This window comes from Hemitrygon akajei, chromosome 11, assembly GCF_048418815.1.
Source record: "Hemitrygon akajei chromosome 11, sHemAka1.3, whole genome shotgun sequence".
In the NCBI taxonomy this organism is placed as follows: Eukaryota; Metazoa; Chordata; class Chondrichthyes; order Myliobatiformes; family Dasyatidae; genus Hemitrygon; species Hemitrygon akajei.
This window is the reverse complement of record NC_133134.1, coordinates 9281632-9300666: the sequence shown is the minus strand read 5'-3', so window position 1 is coordinate 9300666 and position 19035 is coordinate 9281632. Positions and strand designations below refer to the sequence as shown.

The window sequence follows — 19035 nt, the reverse complement described above, 5'->3', positions numbered from 1 at the left end:
AGCATTCTGATGATGTTGTCCGCATGCTCCAGGTTTGTGTGTAGATCCAGTGAGATGGGGTCTGCTGTGAACCTGTTGCTCCAGTAGGCAAGTTGGAGCAGATCCAAGCCGCATCTCAGGAAGGATTTGATTTTTTTTTTAATCACCAGCCTCTCAAAACACTATGTTTAGGAATAAACAGTCGGTGTTTTGGGCCAAAACCACTCATCAGGACTGGAATGGAAGAAGGATTCTACTGAGAATAAGATGAGGGCAAGGACAGCGGACCATCAAGTTGGAGGGTATCCAGATGGAATATGCTCTGTGCGCCACAAAAGGCGTGACTTCCTGGTGGCCACCATTTAAACTCTACTTTCCATTCCCATTTCAAAATTGTGGTCTCTGGCTTCCTCTACGGTCACGATGCACGATGAGGCCACCCTCAGGTTGGAGGAGCAACACACCCTATTCCATCCTTGTATCTCCAACTTGACAACATGAACATTCATTTCTCTAACTCAGGGTGATTTCTCCCCCCTCCCCCCTCCCTTCTTCCTTTTACCATTCCCCATTCTAGTCCACTCCCACCAATTCTCTTTTCCTCACCTACTCATCACCTCTCCCTGGTGCCCCTCATCCTTCCCTTTCTCCAGTGGTCCACTGTTCTCTCTTATTAGTTTCCTGCTTCTTCTTCGGCCAATTACCTCATCCATCTATCAACTCCCAGCTTCTTATTCATCCCCGCACCCACCTATCTTCCCCCTCACCTAGTCTCACCTATCACCTGCCAGCTTGTACTCTTTCCCCTCTCCCCCACATTTTTATTCTGACTTCTGCCTCCTTCCTTTCAGTCCTGATGAAGGCTCTTGGCCAGAAACACAGACTATCTATTTCTCTCCATAGCTGCTGCCTGACCTGCTAAGTTCCTCGAGCATTTTGTGCATTGGTACAGACTAGATGGACCAAAGGGCCTGTTTCTGTCCAGTAGTACTCTATGACTCTAATTGCCTATAAATGGGTTAGTACAGATGGGTTCTTGATGGTTGATATGGCATCTTGGGCTGAAGAGCCAGTTTCCAAAATGTCTATGACATAAGACCACAAGACATTACAGTAGAATTAGCCCATTTGATCCAACAATATTCCACTACACTATTTGGTCACGGCTGAGGTACTTTCCCAGTCAGTCCCATTCTCCTGCCTTCTCCCCATAACTTTGAAACCCTTACTATTTAAGTATCTATCCACTTCCGCTTTAAGTATACCCAATGACTTGGCCTCCACAGCTTTCTGTGCAGTTTATTGTCCATTTATGTCCATTTGGGACATACTCTCTTCACATTGCTATCATCAGGGAGGAGGTACAGGAGCCTGAAGACCTACATTCAATGTTTCAGAAACAGCTTCTTCGCCTCTGCATCTCAGTTCAAAATTCAAAGTAAGTTTATTATCAAAATACGGATATATCACCATATACCACTCTGAGATTCATTTTCTTGCAAACATTCACAGCTGTCTGCAAACTTAAATATGGCATTAATATCTGACATAACGATCAGATCTTGGAATGGTCCATGAACTCATGAATACTATCTTACTATTCATCTTTTGCACTATTAATTTATTTTATTTCTCATTGCTACTTACAGTATTTTTTATGTATTGCACTGGACTGCTGCCACAAAGCAACAAATTTCACGACATACGTCAGTGATGATACATCTTCTTCTGATTCTGATTTCTCCCGTGCTTTTTGTGTTGATTCAGATTCCAGCATCTGCCCTCTCACGTGTCTTCTGTTGTCGATACACATTTGCCCAGAACAAGTTAAACCAGGGGTTCCCAGCCTGGGATTCACGGACACTTTGCTTAACGGTATTGGTCCATGGCATTAAAAAGTTGGGAACCTCTGGGTTCGGCCAACTCGTGTGGTCGCCTGAGCATGTTAGAAATGTGCATTTATAAATTCCCACAAATAGCACTCTCTGATTGCTGCTGTTAATGCATCCACTTTCTTTTCTTGGTCTCTACCTTCTCACAGATACGTCCTATGCACGTCCATCAAGCCATTTCCTGTCTGTTTTAGGTGTCCTTAGTTCTCATGACAGGTTTCCAAACTGAAACGTCCAATCCGTTCCTCTCTTCACAGATGCTGCTTGATCAGCTGATCCTCAAATTTACATTAAAAAGAAGCATGGTGGTAGTTTTCACCCCCGATTCCTACATTAAAACAGGTTTTGTGCAATTCCCAAAACTGCGGAGATCACAGCTGAATCAGAATCAGAAACAAATTTCATTATCAGTCCTAAAGAAGGGTCTTGGCCAAAAACGACAGGTGTTTACTCTTTTACATGTATGCTGCCTGACCTGCTGAGTTCCTTCAGCATTTTGTGTGTGTTACTTTATTATCATGTCTTATGTGATGTGAAATTTGCTGTTTTGCAGCAGCAGTACAGTGGAATGACACACAGTACTGTGCAAAAGTCTTAGGCACATGTGTATAGCTATGGTGTCTATGACTTTTGCACAGTACTGTAGTAATGTTATGCATTGTACTGTACTGCTGCCACAAAAAACAAAAGCAAATTCCATGACATATGTGGGTGATGATAAACCTGATTCTGATATGGGTCTCTATTGTGGACTGAGAGTGGGAAGGGGCAGGGAGAGGGGAATCATGTTTGGGAAAAGGGGAAGGAAGAGGGGAGGGAGCAGGAAGCACCAGAGAGACATTCTGTAATGATCAATAAACCAATTGTTTGGAATCAAGTAACCTTGCCTGGTGTCTCAGGGCTGGGTGTGGCTGCACCCGCACTCCCCTGGTACTCCTTCTCTGCCACCTGTCCCTCACCTCTCCTGAGGCACTCCACCCTCGCCATTCCCAACATTCTTTACTCCCACCAGATTTACAAACCCGCTCTCTGCTCCACATTTACAAATACACTACTGGGCAAAAGTCTTAGGCACCCTAGCTATACATAAGGCCCCAAGACTTTTGCACAGTACTGTAAAATAATTATAAATTAGCTAGGTAGATAGATAGGCATCCGTTAGTCTCGTGAGACCATGGATTTGCGCCCTGGTTGGTTTCCAGGGCACAGGCCTGGGCAGGGTTGTATGGGAGATCGGCAGTTGCCCAAGCTGCAAGCCTTCCCCTCTCCACGCCACCGATGTTGTCCAAGGGAAGGGCACTAGGACCCATGCAGCTTGGCACCGGTGTCGTCGCAGAGCAATGTGTTGTTAAGTGCCTTGCTCAAGGACACAACACGCTGCCTCAGCTGAGGCTCGAACCAGTGACCTTCAGATCACTAGACCGATGCCTGATTCACTAGGCCATGCGCCAACAATTATAAATTTAATTATAAATTACGAATTAAATGAACAGTGCAGTAAAAGAAATAATGATGTGGTTCATGGACTGTTCAGTAAGAACACTGCCATGGTGGTAGAGAAGACCTCAGTGGAGGCAGACATGTAATCTCAGTTGTGTATGGCATCAACTCACCCTCTCAACATAATAGTTGGCACGCATGGTGTCCTGTGCTCTGAATCTCCTGAGCCATGGGCATATCACTCTGCAGAGGCCGTGTCCTACTCTGCTGCTGTGGTCACAAGCAATATAAGAGAGACAGATGGCTGCAGGTCAATGCTCTCTACCGAATCAGATATCAATGCTCATTCATTTAGTTAGAGTTACAGCACAGTAATGGGCACTAATGGACATTTTGTGGGCTATATTCTAATGTTTTTAATCCAGGGTTCTTTTAGAAGTAAGGAAAGAGGCACACAATTTGTTGCTTCATGATCGCTTTATTAAGCACTAATAGAGAAAGAAAATTGGAAACTGACAGTAGTATGAGCAGAGGCTAGTAGCGGAAGGGATAAAAGAAGCAAAAGGTGATGGCACCATGTAATCAGCTCTTTTTATACCTCCACAGATAAAAAATATTCCGTAAGAGTTAACCAATCAGATAGATTCTATTCAGAGCTTTCCAGAATGATACAGAGAACTATAACCACTAGAGGACATATGGAACAACTGCATATACATTCCATGACCACTAGGAAGCATACTAAATAGTTACATGTATATACTAAGTAGTTATATAAATACAAGCAGGTAATTATTTGTTAAGCTGTGAAGAAAATAACTATTAAAGAGTCTGATCCAACACCCAGTTACATCCTTATGACCGACTAACCTACTAACCTGTATGCCTGTGGTCACGGGGAGAAAATACAAACTCCTTACAGACAGCAGCAGAACTGAATCACACAAAAGGCAAAGTGGTCAGAGTGGCCAGTTTTATTAATCTATAGTGTTGAGGGCTGTGCAAATTGGTTCAGGAAAGGAATGTGATGCTAGATGCCACTGCCTTTCAAATTCCCCCTTCAGAATCAGAGAGGTATACAGCACAGGCCCTTCAGCCCAACTGATGCTATAATAACATCTCACTAACTGCTATACTACCATGCATTAGCTGATTATATTTGTGACAAATATGAAAAATCTTAAAACTACAGACACAAGAGATTCTGCAGATGCTGGAAATCCAAAACAACACAGATAAAATGCTGAAGGAACTCAGCGTGTCAGGCAGCATCAGTGGAAGTTTCAGGCAGAGATCCTTCTTTTGGACTGGAAAAGAAGGGAGAAGAGCCCAGAATAAAAGTTAGGCTTGTCACCAGACATTCTAACAGATGTACTGTTGAATGTATCCTGACTAGTTATATCATGATCTGGTGTGGAAATTTGAATATGTAGGAATACAAGAAGTTGCGGAGATCAGTGGACTCTGCCTAATACATCACTGGCAGATCTCTCCTCGCTATCGGTAGCATCTACAGGAGATACTGCCTCAAGAAGGAAACATCCATCAACAGCGATCCCCACCATCAGGGCCATGCCATCTTCTCATAGCTACTATCGAGCATGGGGTACAGTATCCTGATGTCCCACACCACCAGGTTTGAGATTAGCTACTTCCCTTTAACCGTTCGCTTCTTGACCCAGCCAGTATAACCCTAACCTCAACCTCAGTTAGCAACGTTGCGACCACTTAGCATAACAATGGATGTTTATCTTTTTTCCTCTTTTTTGTAAAAATTGTGTATAACTTATGTTATGGTTTTTATTGGGAACGTTGTGTCCTTCATGCTATGCAGATGTGATGCTGCTGCAAGCGCATTTTTTAATTGCACCCATGCATGCATGTACTTGTGCAAATGACAGTAAACTTGACTTTGATGTTGACTTTACCTCATGCATCCAAGGTGCAGGGGTTGTCCTTGTTTTACTAGGAGTAATAAATGAAAGTAATAGGTCGCACATCAAGATTCAAGATTCAACATTGTTTAATGTCATTTCCTGTACACAAAGTGTAAAGGAGAACAAAATAATTGTTATCACAGGTCCAATGCAGCATATAAAAATCACACTAAGATAAAGAACACACAATTATGTAAATACACAAGATAGCTTATATACATAGATAGATTGTATGTCTATAAAGTGATGCCGGGCATAGGTGACTGTATATAAGGTGACTCTGACAGGGAATGATAAGGTAGTGGTGGCGGGGTTGTGTTATTGGAAGGAGGTGCTGGGGAAAGTAACTATCTTTGAGTCTGGTGGTGCTGGCATGGATGCTAAATAGCCTCCTTCCTGATGGGAGTGGGACAAACATTCCATGAGCAACTGGGGGGGGGGATCTTTTATTATATTTCTGGCACCTTTCTGTATATATGTCCTTAATGGCGGGTAGGTCGATACCAGTAATGCATTGAGCGAGTTTTGGTTCCAAACGCCTCTCTATGCTTTAAGAATGAAGGGAGGCAGCAGAAAGTAAATTATAGACCAGTTAGCCTGAACTCAGTGGTTGGGAAGATGTTGGAGTTAATTGTTAAGGATGAGGTTATGGAGTACTTGGTGACGCAAGACAAGATAAGAAAGACAAATTCAGCATGGTTTCTTTAAGGGAAAACCTTGCCTGATGAATGTGCTGGAATTCTTTGAGGTGATTACACCTAGGACAGATAAAGGGGATGTAGTAGATGTTGTATATTTGGACTTTCAGAAGGCCTTTGACAAGGTGCCACACATGAGGCTGCTTACCAAGTTAAGAGCCCATGGTATTACAAAAAAGTTACTAGCATGGTTAGAGCATTGGCTGATTGGCAGGAGGCAGTGAATGGGAATAAAATGATCCATTTCCACTTGGCTGCCATGACTAGTGGTGTTCCGCAGGGGTCGGTGTTGGGACTGCCTCTTTTTAAGCTGTGTATAAATGATTTAGATGATGGAATAGATGGTTTTGTTGCCAAGTTTACAGATGATACAAAGATTGGTGGAGGGACTTGTAGTGTTGAGGAAACAGGTAGGCTGCAGAAGGATTTAGACAGATTAGGAGCATAGGCAATAAAGTAGCAAATGAAATACAATGTTGGAAGATGCACGGTCATGCACTTTGGTAGGAGAAATAAATGTGCAGACTAGTTTATAAACGGAGAGAAAATCCAAAAATCTGAGATGCAAATCTGAGATGGAGTCCTGGTGCAAAGGTTAACTGAATTGTGGCTGAAGGAAGCTGTAGTTGGGAGCTGAATGTCCAAGGAAGTTGTTGGAGTCAATTGTCAAGGATGAGGTAACGGAGTACCTGGAGGCATATGACAAGATAGGCAGAACTCAGCAGGCTTCCTTAAAGGAAAATCCTGCCTGACAAACCTAGTGCCATTTTTGGAGGAAATTACAAGTAGGCTAGACAAGGGAGATGCAGCGGATGTTGTGTATTTGGATTTTCAGAAGGCCTTTGACAAGGTGCCACACATGAGGCTGCTAAACAAGATAAGAGCCCGTGGAATTATGGGAAAGTTACATATGTGGATAGAGCGTTGGTTGATTGGCAGGAAACAGAGAGTGGGAATAAAGGGATCCCATTCTGGTTGGCTGCCGGTTATCAGTGGTGTTCCACAGGGGTCCGTGTTGGGGCCGCTTCTTTTTACGTTGTATATCAACAATATGGATTATGGAATAGATGGCTTTGTGGCTAAGTTTGCTGATGATACAAAGATAGGTGGAGGGGCCGGTAGTGCTGAGGAAACAGAGAGTCTGCAGAGAGACTTGGATAGATTGGGGGAATGGGCAAAGAAGTGGCAAATGAATTACAATGTCGGAAAGTGTACGGTCATGCACTTTGGTAGAAGAAATAACCGGGCAGACTATTATTTAAATGGGGAGAGAATTCAAAGTTCTGAGATGCAATGGGACTTGGGAGTCCTTGCGCAGGATACCCTTAAGGTTAACCTCCAGGTTGAGTCGGTGGTGAAGAAGGCGAATGCAATGTTGGCATTCATTTCTAGAGGAATAGAGTATAGGAGCAGGGATGTGATGTTGAGGCTCTATAAGGCACTGGTAAGACCTCACTTGGAATACTGTGTGCAGTTTTGGGCTCCTTATTTAAGAAAGGATGTGCTGACATTGGAGAGGGTTCAGAGAAGATTCACGAGAATGATTCTGGGAATGAGAGGGTTAACATATGAGGAACGTTTGACCGCTCTTGGACTGTACTCCTTGGAGTTTAGAAGAATGAGGGGGGATCTCATAGGAACATTTTGAATGTTGAAAGGTATGGACAGAGTGGATGTGGCAAAGTTGTTTCCCATGGTGGGTGAGTCTAGTACGAGAGGACATGACTTGAGGATTGCAGGGCGCCCATTCAGAACAGAGATGCAAAAAAATTTTTTTTAGCCAGAGGGTGGTGATTCTGTGGTATTTGTTGCCATGGGCGGCAGTGGAGGCCAAGTCATTGGGTGTATTTAAGACAGAGATTGATAGGTATCTGAGTAGTCAGGGCATCAAAGGTTATGGTGAGAAGGCAGGGGAATGGGACTAAAGGGGAGATTGGATCAGCTCATGATGAAATGGCGGAGCAGACTCGATGGGCCGAATGGCGGATCTGCTCCTTTGTCTTATTGTCTTAAGGTTACACATTATATCGGAGTGATAGGAAGGGAGGCAGAGGGGGTGGTGTTGCTCTACTGGTAAAGAATGGCATCAAATCAGTAGAAAGATGTGACATGGGATCAGAAGATGTTGAATACTTGTGGGTTGACTTAAGTAACAGCAAGGGTAAAAAGACGTTGATGGCAGTTATATACAGGCCTCCCAACAGAACTGGGAGGTGGACCACAGGTTACAACAGGAAATAGAAAAGGCGAGTCAAAAGGGCAATGCTATGGTAGTCATGGGAGATTCTAACATCCAGGTCGATTGGGAAAATCAGGTTGGGAATGGATCTCAAGAGAGTGAGTTGTTGAATGCCTATGAGATGGCTATTTAGAGCAGTTTTTCGTTGAGTCTACTAGGGGATCAGCTATATACTGGATTGGGTGTTATGTGATGAACCAGAAGCGATTAGGCAGCTTAAGAACGAGTGATCACAATATGATTGAATTCAACTTGAAATTTGATAGGGTGGAAGTAAAGTCTGGTGTAGCAGTATTTCAGTGGAGAACATAGAACATAGAAAACCTACAGCACAATACAGGCCCTTCGGCCTACGATGCTGTGCCGAACATGTACTTACTTTGAAAATTACCTAGGGTTACCCACAACCCTCTATTTTTCTAAGCTCCATGTACCTATCCAGGAGTCTCTTAAAAGACCCTATCGTATCCGCCTCCATCACCGTCGCTGGCAGCCCATTCCACGCACTCACCCTTGTCCCTGACATCTCCTCTGTACCTACTTCCAAACACCTTAAAACTGTGCCCTCTTGTGTTAGCCATTTCAGCCCTGGGAAAAGCCTCTGACTATCCACATGATGCTGACATTGGAGAGGGTCCAGCGGAGGTTCACAAGGATGATTCCAAGAATGAAAGGGTTATCATACAAGGAACGATGGCTCTGGGTGGTAAATTTGTGGAATTTGTTGCCACATGCAGCTGTGGAGGCCAGGTCATAAGACCATAAGATATAGGAGCAGAAGTAGGCCATTTGGCCCATCGAGTCTGCTCCATCATTCAATCATGGGCTGATCCAATTCTTCCAGTCATCCCCACTCCCGTGCTTTCACCCCATACCCTTTGTTGCCTGGCTAATCAAGAACCTATCTATCTCTGCCTTAAATACACCTAATGATTTGGCTTCCACAGCTGCTCATGGCAACAAATTCCACAGATTTACCACCCTCTGACTAAAGTAATTTCTCTGCATCTCAGTTCTAAAAGGACTTCCTTCAATCCTGAAGTCATGCCCTCTTGTCCTAGATTCCCCTACCATGGGAAATAACTTTGCCATATCTAATCTGTTCAGGTCTTTTAACATTTGGAATGTTTCTATGAGATCCCCCCTCATTCTCCTGAACTCCAGGGAATACAGCCCAAGAGCTGCCAGACGTTCCTCATACGGTAACCCTTTCATTCCTGGAATCATTCTCATGAATCTTCTCTGAACCCTCTTCAATGTCAATATATCCTTTCTAAAATAAGGAGCCCAAAACTAAACACAGGTCATTGGGTGTGTTGATGGTGATTAGGTGTCATTACACAAGTCATTAGGTGTATTTAAGGCAGAGATGGATAGGTTCTTAATGTTGATTGATAGGTGCTTGATTGGATATGACATCAAAGGTTACAGGGAGAAGGCCTGGACCCGGGGTTGAGGAGGAGAAATAGAAAGAATCAGCCTAATTCTGCTCCTATGTCTTATGGTTCAACATGGGCACAGAGAGATGGGATGAAAGTTGTTAATGAAGTGTAGGGTCCCTGGAAAATGCAATTTCAATTCCCCAGCACCCTGCAGTAACGGACCTCCAAACTTCCATCGTGGAGCCGAGCGACTCCCCTGGGCCGAGACCTCCATTACCTCGTAGCGGCTCCTTTGGGCAAAACACACCGGCTCCTCGGAGGCGGGTTGGAACCTCTCCATTTCCCTCCGCGCCCATTGCCCTTCACAGATCAAAGAAATATTTGATGGCTTTGGGCATCTGCTCATTGGAGTTTAGAAGAATGGAGAGATCTCATTGAAGCCTATCAAATATTGAAAGAGCGGGCGTGGAGAGGATGTTTCCGATTGGGGGGGGGGGGGGGCGGGAGACTAGGGCGAGAGGAGCAACGTCCAGTTAAAACAGAGATGAGAAGGAATTTCTTTAGCAGGTGGTGTGGCGAACCTGTGGAATTTATTACTACAGGTGGCCGTGAAAGCCAAGTCATTGGGTATATTTAACGTGGAGGTTGATGAGTTCTTAATTAGTCAGGGCAATACTTGAAAGCGGTTTCAGAAATGTAATGAGAAGTGTCGCACACCACTGCACACTTTTTAACAAATAAAATGTAATTTTAGTTAAGACGCCTAGAGCTGATAAAATGACATCTCGGTCATAGTATTGTATCAGATTTCCAATATACAAATTACAACCTGTTGATTACGTTAATCAACTGCACGACTTACTCTTAATGTTGCGTCCATGTGCTTAATGTTTTTTTTTAAACTACGATGGATTAATTTACATAAAAATCCCCATTATTGCCATTTTTCTTAGTGGAAATTCGGCGATCCAGAACACTCATCGCTCGCGGTATTGGTGTTAATATCACTGACCGATCAAATAATTTGCGAAGAGCAGTGCGCAGTCTTTAATTTTTATTAACTTTGTGTGTGGGGTGGGCACATTTAAATCGAGAGAGGGAGGTTTACACCTGGGGGGGGGGGGGTATCGCTCGCTCCCCTATTAAACGCTATTCGGGCTTAACGATGCAAAACCGAACTTAAAGGTTAAATGGGGGGAGAGACGGTCTGCGCAGGGCCGCCCAACGATACGGGGTAATTGAGTTGATTTGCAGATGACACATCGCAATAGAACCACAAGGAATGTGATAGCTGTCCTGGAGGCAAGTACTGTAGAGCACTCTGGTACCCATCCACACCAGGGGGTATGTACAGAACGGTGCCGGAACAAGCCCAGCAATAGCATGACGGCTATTGTGGTCTGTTTGTCCCACTCCCATCAGCTGTGTAGCATCCACATCAGGACCACCAGACTCAAAAACAGTGACTTTCCCCAAGCAGTGAGGCTGATCAACACCTCCACCCACTAACCCACCCCTCCACACCCCCAACCACCACTACTTTATCACTTCCTGTCAATCACCTTACAAACACTCCTGTGCCTAGTGTCACGAGTGGACATAATCAATCGATGTATGTATGTATTTATATTTATTGTGTTTTTAAACAGTGTTCTTTATCTTTGTGTGTTTTTATATGCAGCATCCGATCCGGAGTAACAATTACTTCGATTTGGTTTCAAAAGTTTTGGCTTAGCACTCATTTCGAGAAGATTAGAGTATGAGCCTAGGCTTTGTTAGGTATTGGTTGGACTGCACTTGGAGTATTTCGAACAGTTTTGAGTCCTTTATCTAAGAAAGGACGTTCTTGCATTGTAGAGGGTCTAGAGGTGGTTCACGAGATTGATAGCGGGAATGAAAGGGTTAACGTACTCGCTGGAGTTCAGAAGAGTGAACGGGAATCTCACTGAAATCTATCGAATATGGATAGGCCAAGATAAAGTGGACGTGGAGAGGATGTTTCCTGTCGTGGGAGACACTGGGTCTAGAGAGCACAGCCTCAGTACAAAGTCGTGTCTTTACAGCAGAGATGAAGAGTAATTTCTTTAGTCAGAAGGCGTTGAATCTGTGGAATTCATTCCCCAAAACGGCAGTGGGTATATTTAAAGCGGAAGTTGATAGATTCTTGATTAGTAAGAGCGTCAAAAACTACAGGGACGAGGCAGGAGAACGAGGTTGAGAGGGATAATTAACCAGCCATGTTAGAATGGCGGAGCAGACTCGACGGACCGAAAGGCCTAATTCTACTCTAATGGTCTAATGGTCCAAGTTTTGTTGAAATTGTTCTTCCACCAGTCCAACTTCAGGGAAGTCTGACGTGTCGGCCTGAAATGTCCAATGGTGCTACCCGATTAGCCGAGTTCCTCCAGCACTTTGTGCGCGTTGCTCAGTTATTGTCACGGGTGCCCGTCAGCCCGGCCGTTCCACTGTGTCTCCTCCGCCTTCTGGGGGAACATACAGGAGGCTGAAATCCCGGACAACCAGACCCGGGAATAGCTTTTCCCCCCTCTGCTGCCAGCCTCCAGATCCAGTCACCTCTTGCACAACCCCTTCCCGCCGGTGCTACCACATTCACGTACTCTCAAACCTGCCTGTTCCGTTATTGTCATAAAGTATAGAAACAAGACCTTCGGCCCAGCAAATCCATGCTAACCAATGTCCCTATCTAAGCTAATTCAATTTGCCCGCATTGGCCCGTTATCCCACTAAGTGCTTCCTATATGAAAACTTACCTAAACGTCCCTCAATTGTACTGCACCCGCCTCAGCTGGTTTTATAATTCACGTGTACATTGAAATGCGGTCACAAACAAGAGAAGATCTGCAGGTGCTGGAAATCCAGAGCAACACACACAACGTGCTGGAGGAACTCAGCAGGCCTGGCAGCATCTATGGAAAAAAGTTCAGTCGACGCTTCGGGCCGAGACCCTTCGGCAGTACTGGGGGTGGGGGAGGTGAGGAGTAGATTTAGAAGGTGGGGGACGGGAGAGAGGTGATAGGTGAAACCTGAAAGGTGGGGGCGCGATTAAGTAAAGAGCTGGGAAGTTGATTGGTGAAAGGGATACGGGGCTGGAGAAGGCGAAGTCTGATAGAAGAGGGCAGAAAGCCATGAACGTAAGAAGAAGGGGGAGGAGCAGCAGAGGGAGGTGATGGGCGGGCAAGGAGATAAGGGGAGAGAGGGAAAGGGGGATGAGGAAACCTGAAGGGGGGTGGTACTACCGGAAGTTCGAGAAATCGATGTTCCTGCCATCAATTTGGAGGCTACCCAGACGGAGTATGTGGTGGTGTTCCTCCAACCTGAGTGTGGCCTCATTGCGATGGTAGAGGAGGCCATAGATTGACATATCTGAATGGGAATGGGAAGTGGAATTAAAATGGGTGGCCACTGGGAGATCTCGCTTTTTCGGGTAGGTGCTCGGCGAAGCGGTCTCGCACTCTACGTCAGCTCGCATCGATATACAGGATTGAAATGCGTTATTTTTAATCGAATCAAATCAACATGCCAAGTGTCGCCACGGTTCCCGCGCCAGCAGAGCGCACCTGCAACTCACTGACCTCACCCGGCTTGTCTTCGGAATCTGCGAGGAAGGCACGGCACCCGGAGGAAACCCACGCAGTCCAGGGGAGAATGTACGAACTCCTCATATCAGGAATCAAACCCCGATTTCTGCAGTTGGAACTGTTTGTATTTATTTACTTACTTCTTTGTATGTTTATTTATTTAGAGATACAGGGCGGAGCAGGCCCAACGAGCCTCACAGTCCAGCGACCCACCTATTTAACCCTAACCAAATCACAGGGCAATTTACATTGACCAATTAACCTAATAACAGTGCGTCCTTGGACTGTGGGAGGAAACCGGGGCACCCAGAGGAAACCCACGCGGTCACGAGGAGGACGTAAAAACTTCTTTCAGCCGGCGTCGGATGGACCTCCCAACTCTTACCCCCGAGCTGTAATAGCCTCGATTATTTCCTCTAGCGGCCTGTTCCACCTTCTCCATGAAGAAGTTGCCCCTCAAGTGTCTTTTAAAATCTTTTCCCTCTCACATTAAATTCAAGACCCCTAGTTTTTGGTTCCCTTTCGCTGGGTAAGGAGACTGTACATTCACCCTAGTGTATATACCCTACCTAAGCAAGTTAAGCATTTTATTTGCATTTCTACGGTTTAGTATACTATAATTGGCAGCAATCCGTTGTTTTTGCCCCCATCCTTGGGCGTGTTATTATGACCGTATGTGCAGATTACGCTGTGGGCTTCACCCAGTAAGGAATTCCATCACGCCCTGGTGCACGTGACAAGAAACTCCTCTGAAAGTGATATTTCCCGTTGGCCCATTCAAGCCTCATTTGGGCTCATCTCCAGCAGCCCCAGAGGTAAATGCAACGAAGGAGTTAAACGATTGCGAGAACTGCTGCGAGGATCATCGAGATCCCTCTTCCTCCCATCCCTGATATTTATCAGGAGCGCCCTTACGCAGGGCTCTTAGCATTGTCAATGTGCCATCCCATCCGTCCAACAAACTCTTTGACCCCCCCCCCCCCCCCACCACAGTCAGGCAGGAGCTACCGTGGCATTAGGACGTGAACTGTTAGGATGGGAAACAGCTTCTCCCAGACCACGAGACCGCTGAACTCCCTGTCACCACAGAGGCCTCATCACGTGTAAATCGTTAGTAGTGTTCCAGCTTTGACCACGCAGACGGTACTGCAGTGTACTTTGTGTCAGTAGTGTTATACCGGTTACTCTTGGCTTGTATCGTAAGTAGTTCCTTGGGTTGTTATAGCCGGGGATAGTAAAGAGGATAAACTCCTATGAAACATTCCCAAATGGCGTGCGACTCATATAGCCTCTGACAAGCAACTCATTACTCATTACTCTTGCTCATTACGCGAGGCTTAGCTCAGCCCAGCGGAACCGTTTCTACGGACAGGTGAAGGGCCGAAGCGGGTTACTGGCGCTTCGGGCAGGGCGGGGACGACTCGCCAGCCGTGGTTGGCAGCTCATCTAGGAGAAGGGAATCTCAGACCTCAAACCTCCACCGACTTGTGGCAAAACCCGCTCACGGGGAAGGCTTCGGGAGTAAACCCCGAGGGGGAAAAAATCCGGAGCTGGAGTCCCTAAAACAGTGAGTAACTACACTGAGTTCAACTCCTGGGACCTCTTCAGGTACCAAACTGTGTCGCTCTTTGCCGTTCTTTTTGGGCTCTTCTGGGGAAGCCAGCTGCATAGACAACAACTTGCTCTTCGTATCTACTGCGTATCACGCAGACGGCTAGGACGCAACATCCGCGGTCAATCCCGACCCACGGGCGGCCTCAGAATGTCGTAAATGCACCTTATTATTTGTTACTGAATTTGTGGTAATATTAATCTAAGTGTAGTGTGTGAGTTACATGCACAGTGCTGTGCCCCTTGGTCCGGAGGAACGTTGTTTCGTTTGGTGGTGTTCATGTGCACGGTTGAAGGACAATAAACTTTAACTTGAACTTGAAAACGGCTTCCACTTGGGTATTTTCAGTCAAATCTATTTATTTCCTTAATACATAGACGGTTCTCAGTACAAGGCGAGAGTCTACACTGTGACATCCCTCCCTCCAAGTCCACGGAAGTAACGGTTCACAACTCTGTCCCCCACCCCAAGTTATCCTTGGAGAGTGTTGAGTAGGGGGGGGGGGGGGATGATGTCCGGTGCCGAGATGCTTTATAAAAAAAAAAACTCATCCCAAGGATTTAACAAAGGGCTTCGCGTCTGTCTGGAACTGGAGCGTTCGTGAGGTTGACGGAACAGACACAGTGCACGGCACAATCGAAGCTGAAGTGGGGACGAACGGTTGAAGGGTTTGACTGGTTCCTGCAAAGCACAGATTTAACGCGCGAACGGCGTTACTTACGGCGAAACGGGCTCACTGTCCACAACTGTTCGTCCAGTAGTAGCAGCTCGTTCCTTTGTGAGCTGCTCTGATCTCGGAGGCCGGGTAGAGGATCCGGGGAGGACAGGATGTAATCGATGCTGAATTTGATTTCGGACCCTGCTTTCTGTCCCGTTCCGGTGTCCCGAGGTTGCCTGCTGGGGCTTTCGTTCCGGAGGAATATCTCGGGGCTCAGTAGCCCAGTCCGACAACCGTCCGCCCCATCTTCGAGCAACCCGCTGTCCGCTGCCCCGTAGTCGAGAGACAGCGGCGCGGCGCTTTTGTTGGAGTGATATTTCTGGAATCTCTTCACGCTCCTTCTCCTCCTTCGATAGTTGCCGTTTTCGAACAGATCTAACATCGATTCGCACCCTGACGCGAATGTCCAAAAGTTTCCTTTCCCCCTCTCGTTCCCTTCCAGTCTTGGTACCTGGGTTCCGTAAAGAATTCGGAAAAGTTCGTTATATTTAGAAATTAGAACATTGCAAGAACAGGCCCTTCGACCCACAATGTCTCTGCCGAACATGATCCCAAATCAAACTAATTCTCTCCTTCCTGCACATTGCGCCTCCGTTCCCTGCAGTTTCATGTGTCTGTCTAATAGTAACTTTAACGCCACTACCCTCACTCCGGCCACTACCTCTCACGGTAGGTAGTACGTTCCACACACCCACCACTGTTTGTATAAAATACTGAACCCGCACATCTCCCCCGTTCACCTTAAACCTTTGACGCTTGTACACCGGGGAGAAAAAAAAAGGACTATTTCTTTATCAGGACTCGGTTCTCGGCCCAAAACGTCAACTGTTCGTTCACTTTCCTACTTGGTGTTGAGTTCCTCCAGCATTTTGTGCGTGTTGCTCTAGATTTCCAATATTCGCAGAATCTCCTGTGTTTAGGGATGACTATCTACTCTTTCGGTTCCTTTCGCGATGGCGCCTTGGAAAACGGATGAAACTTTTTACCTGGCTTATAGGCACTCAAACCAACTCGGCTCTGACCCAGAATACATCATATCACCAACCCCATTATTGCTAATAAAGTCCGTGTAAAGGGAACACCCTCGGCAGTGAGCGAACGCTAGTCTCCACGTTCCCTCACACTTTTGTTTTTCATCCAGAACTGTTGCCCTGGGGAATTCAGGTCACAGAATCGTCGGAAGAGGCCATTCCCTGCAGTCCATAAGGCACAAAAAGCTGAATTAGATCATTCGGCCCTCGGAGTCTTCCCCGCCGTTCAATCATGGCTGACCTATTATCCTTCTCAACCCATCATCCTACCTTCTCCCCGTAGCCTTTGACACCTTGATTAACCGTGAATCTATCAACCTTCGCTTTAAATGTACTCAGTGATTATTTCCATTCTGTCTTCAGATCATTCTGTAATTCCGAATGTAACGCGGACTCTGGCTGTGATGACACAACGCAGCGCCTGTTGGACTCGGCGTCTTGTGGGGGTGGGGGATCTGTCTACATTTCGGGTCGGAATCCTACATCAGGACTGGATTCAGAGTCCTGTATCTCTCTAGTCTCCACTATACTACTCCACTACGAAGTCTCTTCAAAGTATGTCGACTTTGAAAAAGTTAACTCCGTCGACAGTTGTGAGACTCTATCTCACTGTTACCTCCCCCCCCCCCCCCCACCCCGTGCTATCAACCCCGGTTTCTCGACCCGGTCCTGATGCAAAGTTTCGACCGAGGGTCAACAATTCCTCTCCCCCTTCACAGATGCTGTCCGACCCGCTGAGTTCCTCCAGCAGACTGCACGTTGGTCAAGATCTCAGAACCCGCAGTCCCTAAGATAATGCGTTGTTTAAAGTTAACCCATCAAGAAATATCGATAACCTCGGCAATATAAAATACTTTGGAACCAATAAAGTATAAATTACAAAGTTCTGCATATTGGAAAAAGAAAGTCAGATCGAATTGGAAGCACAAGAAATTCTACAGATGCTGGAAATCCGGAGCAACGCATACAAAGTTCTTCCAGAAACTCACTTAAGCCTCATCCCTCCTACTGGGACATATGCCGCCGACAGCAGCACCCTCCATTGTCGGTCCCAAGTCCGGGTGCGAAAGGGGGAAGGATGGGCATGGGGGCTAGCATCTGCAGCCTGTAAAGACGCCAGCAGAAGCCCCAACCACCTCATCCCCGGGAGAAGGAGGATCATCGATCAGAGGTGAAAATCTGGCCCAGGACTGAGGACTCTGACAAGCTGCTGTCGGCAGACTTTGCCCCAGTAGAGGTGATGGGCTTCAGTAAGTAGTACTTCGTGTGTTGCTCAGGTCGAATTGGGTTGCGTGGAAGACAAGGTACCCAGCCAATCTAATATTTGGGGAGTGCAGGGAGTGAGTAATTCCAAAAGCTCCCGTCCCCGTCTCTCCAATATTGAACTTGACGGCCGGCGCAGCCCCATCCCGAGAGCTCACCTTAACGAAGCAGCTGTTAAGAGACAAGTTGTGGCGGATTGAATTCTGCCATGCTCTTTGGTTGGATCTGTAGTAGGGAAATTTGGTGGTGATAAAGTCATAGATTCCGGAGAGCGTCACCCTGTTGCCGGGACTCTGCTGAATAGCCATTGCAATCAAAGCGATGTAACTAAAAGACAGCAGGAAGCGGGCGTTAGTCTCTCCCATCTTCATCACCCCCCCACCCCCACCACCCAAAGCGCCCAAAAGTTACCTGTAGGCAGGTCGCGACGCCGTCTTCTTCTCCTCGCCAGAGCCACAGGGCGGATAATCATCACCATCGTAATTGAAGCAGTTGTAGGGATACTGAGAATTGTCAAACATTTCTCATACAGTGAGAGCAAACTTCGACTCAAGTGATCCACACATGCACACTCAGTCACTCCAGGGCAGTGGGTAACTTTTTTTTCAGCGAAAGAGGAAATGCTCGCTTATAATCGGAGTTCTCTCGAGGTCCGTGGAGGGCCTTCTCTATCTACTATTTAATCTGCCTATAAGACTGGCAATAACTTATTAAATTGGTTAATTCTCGCATGAACCTTTGAACTCGCCGTGTTTAACCAGTGGCTGGGCTCTCGGTGGGTGGTCTAACGCGATAACGCGATCATCTCCGTACCAATTCAAGACGCGAGCTCCCTGCGCCCGATATTAGGAGGCAGCGCCGTTATTTGTTGTTTTTCTCTCTTCTTGTCTTGCTTTGATATGCAAAAAGGAAAAATACAAAAGACCCATCGTTTGGCAAATGTGTATTTACATCCATTCTGCCCCACTCTGCAGTCCAGCACCAGAGAGTAACACAAGCGGGTCTGATGCAATCTGCAAAGCAAGATAATAGACACAAATTGTATTTCCGTGACTAAGGCAGAATCCTGCGTTCAAAGCCGGCGGAACAGAGAATTTCAGTGATTTCTGACAAATGGGAAAAGTTGAAAGAGAAACACCCGGAGGGGAAGTATTCCTGTTTGTGTGTGGCTTTTGATCTGTGTAAAGAATTAAACTAATGGCTGGGTGAGAATATACAAGAGAGGACCCCCCCCCCCCCCCCCCC

General features: G+C 46.3%; 1 protein-coding gene across 1 annotated transcript; it reads right to left on the bottom strand.

The window, feature by feature from the left end:
* Positions 1 to 15171: 15171 nt before the first annotated feature.
* Positions 15172 to 18659, bottom strand: foxl3 (forkhead box L3). Its single transcript, XM_073059871.1, has 3 exons — positions 18202 to 18659; positions 17949 to 18117; positions 15172 to 15947 (listed from the first exon to the last, which is right to left on the bottom strand). The coding sequence occupies exons 1-3, from the start codon at positions 18309 to 18311 to the stop codon at positions 15492 to 15494; spliced, it is 735 nt and encodes a 244-aa protein (XP_072915972.1). The 5' UTR covers positions 18312 to 18659; the 3' UTR covers positions 15172 to 15491.
* Between the last annotated feature and the right edge of the window lie 376 nt (positions 18660 to 19035).

Excerpts from the sequence above, each read along its gene's own strand:
- foxl3 (XM_073059871.1), bottom strand. The coding sequence starts at position 18,311 with ATGTTTGACAATTCTCAGTATCCCTACAACTGCTTCAATTACGATGGT. Across the intron at positions 18,118-18,201 it reads GCGTCGCGACCTGCCTACAG|TTACATCGCTTTGATTGCAA; the intron begins GTAACTTTTGGG and ends GCTGTCTTTTAG. Across the intron at positions 15,948-17,948 it reads TTAACAGCTGCTTCGTTAAG|GTACCAAGACTGGAAGGGAA; the intron begins GTGAGCTCTCGG and ends TACGGAACCCAG.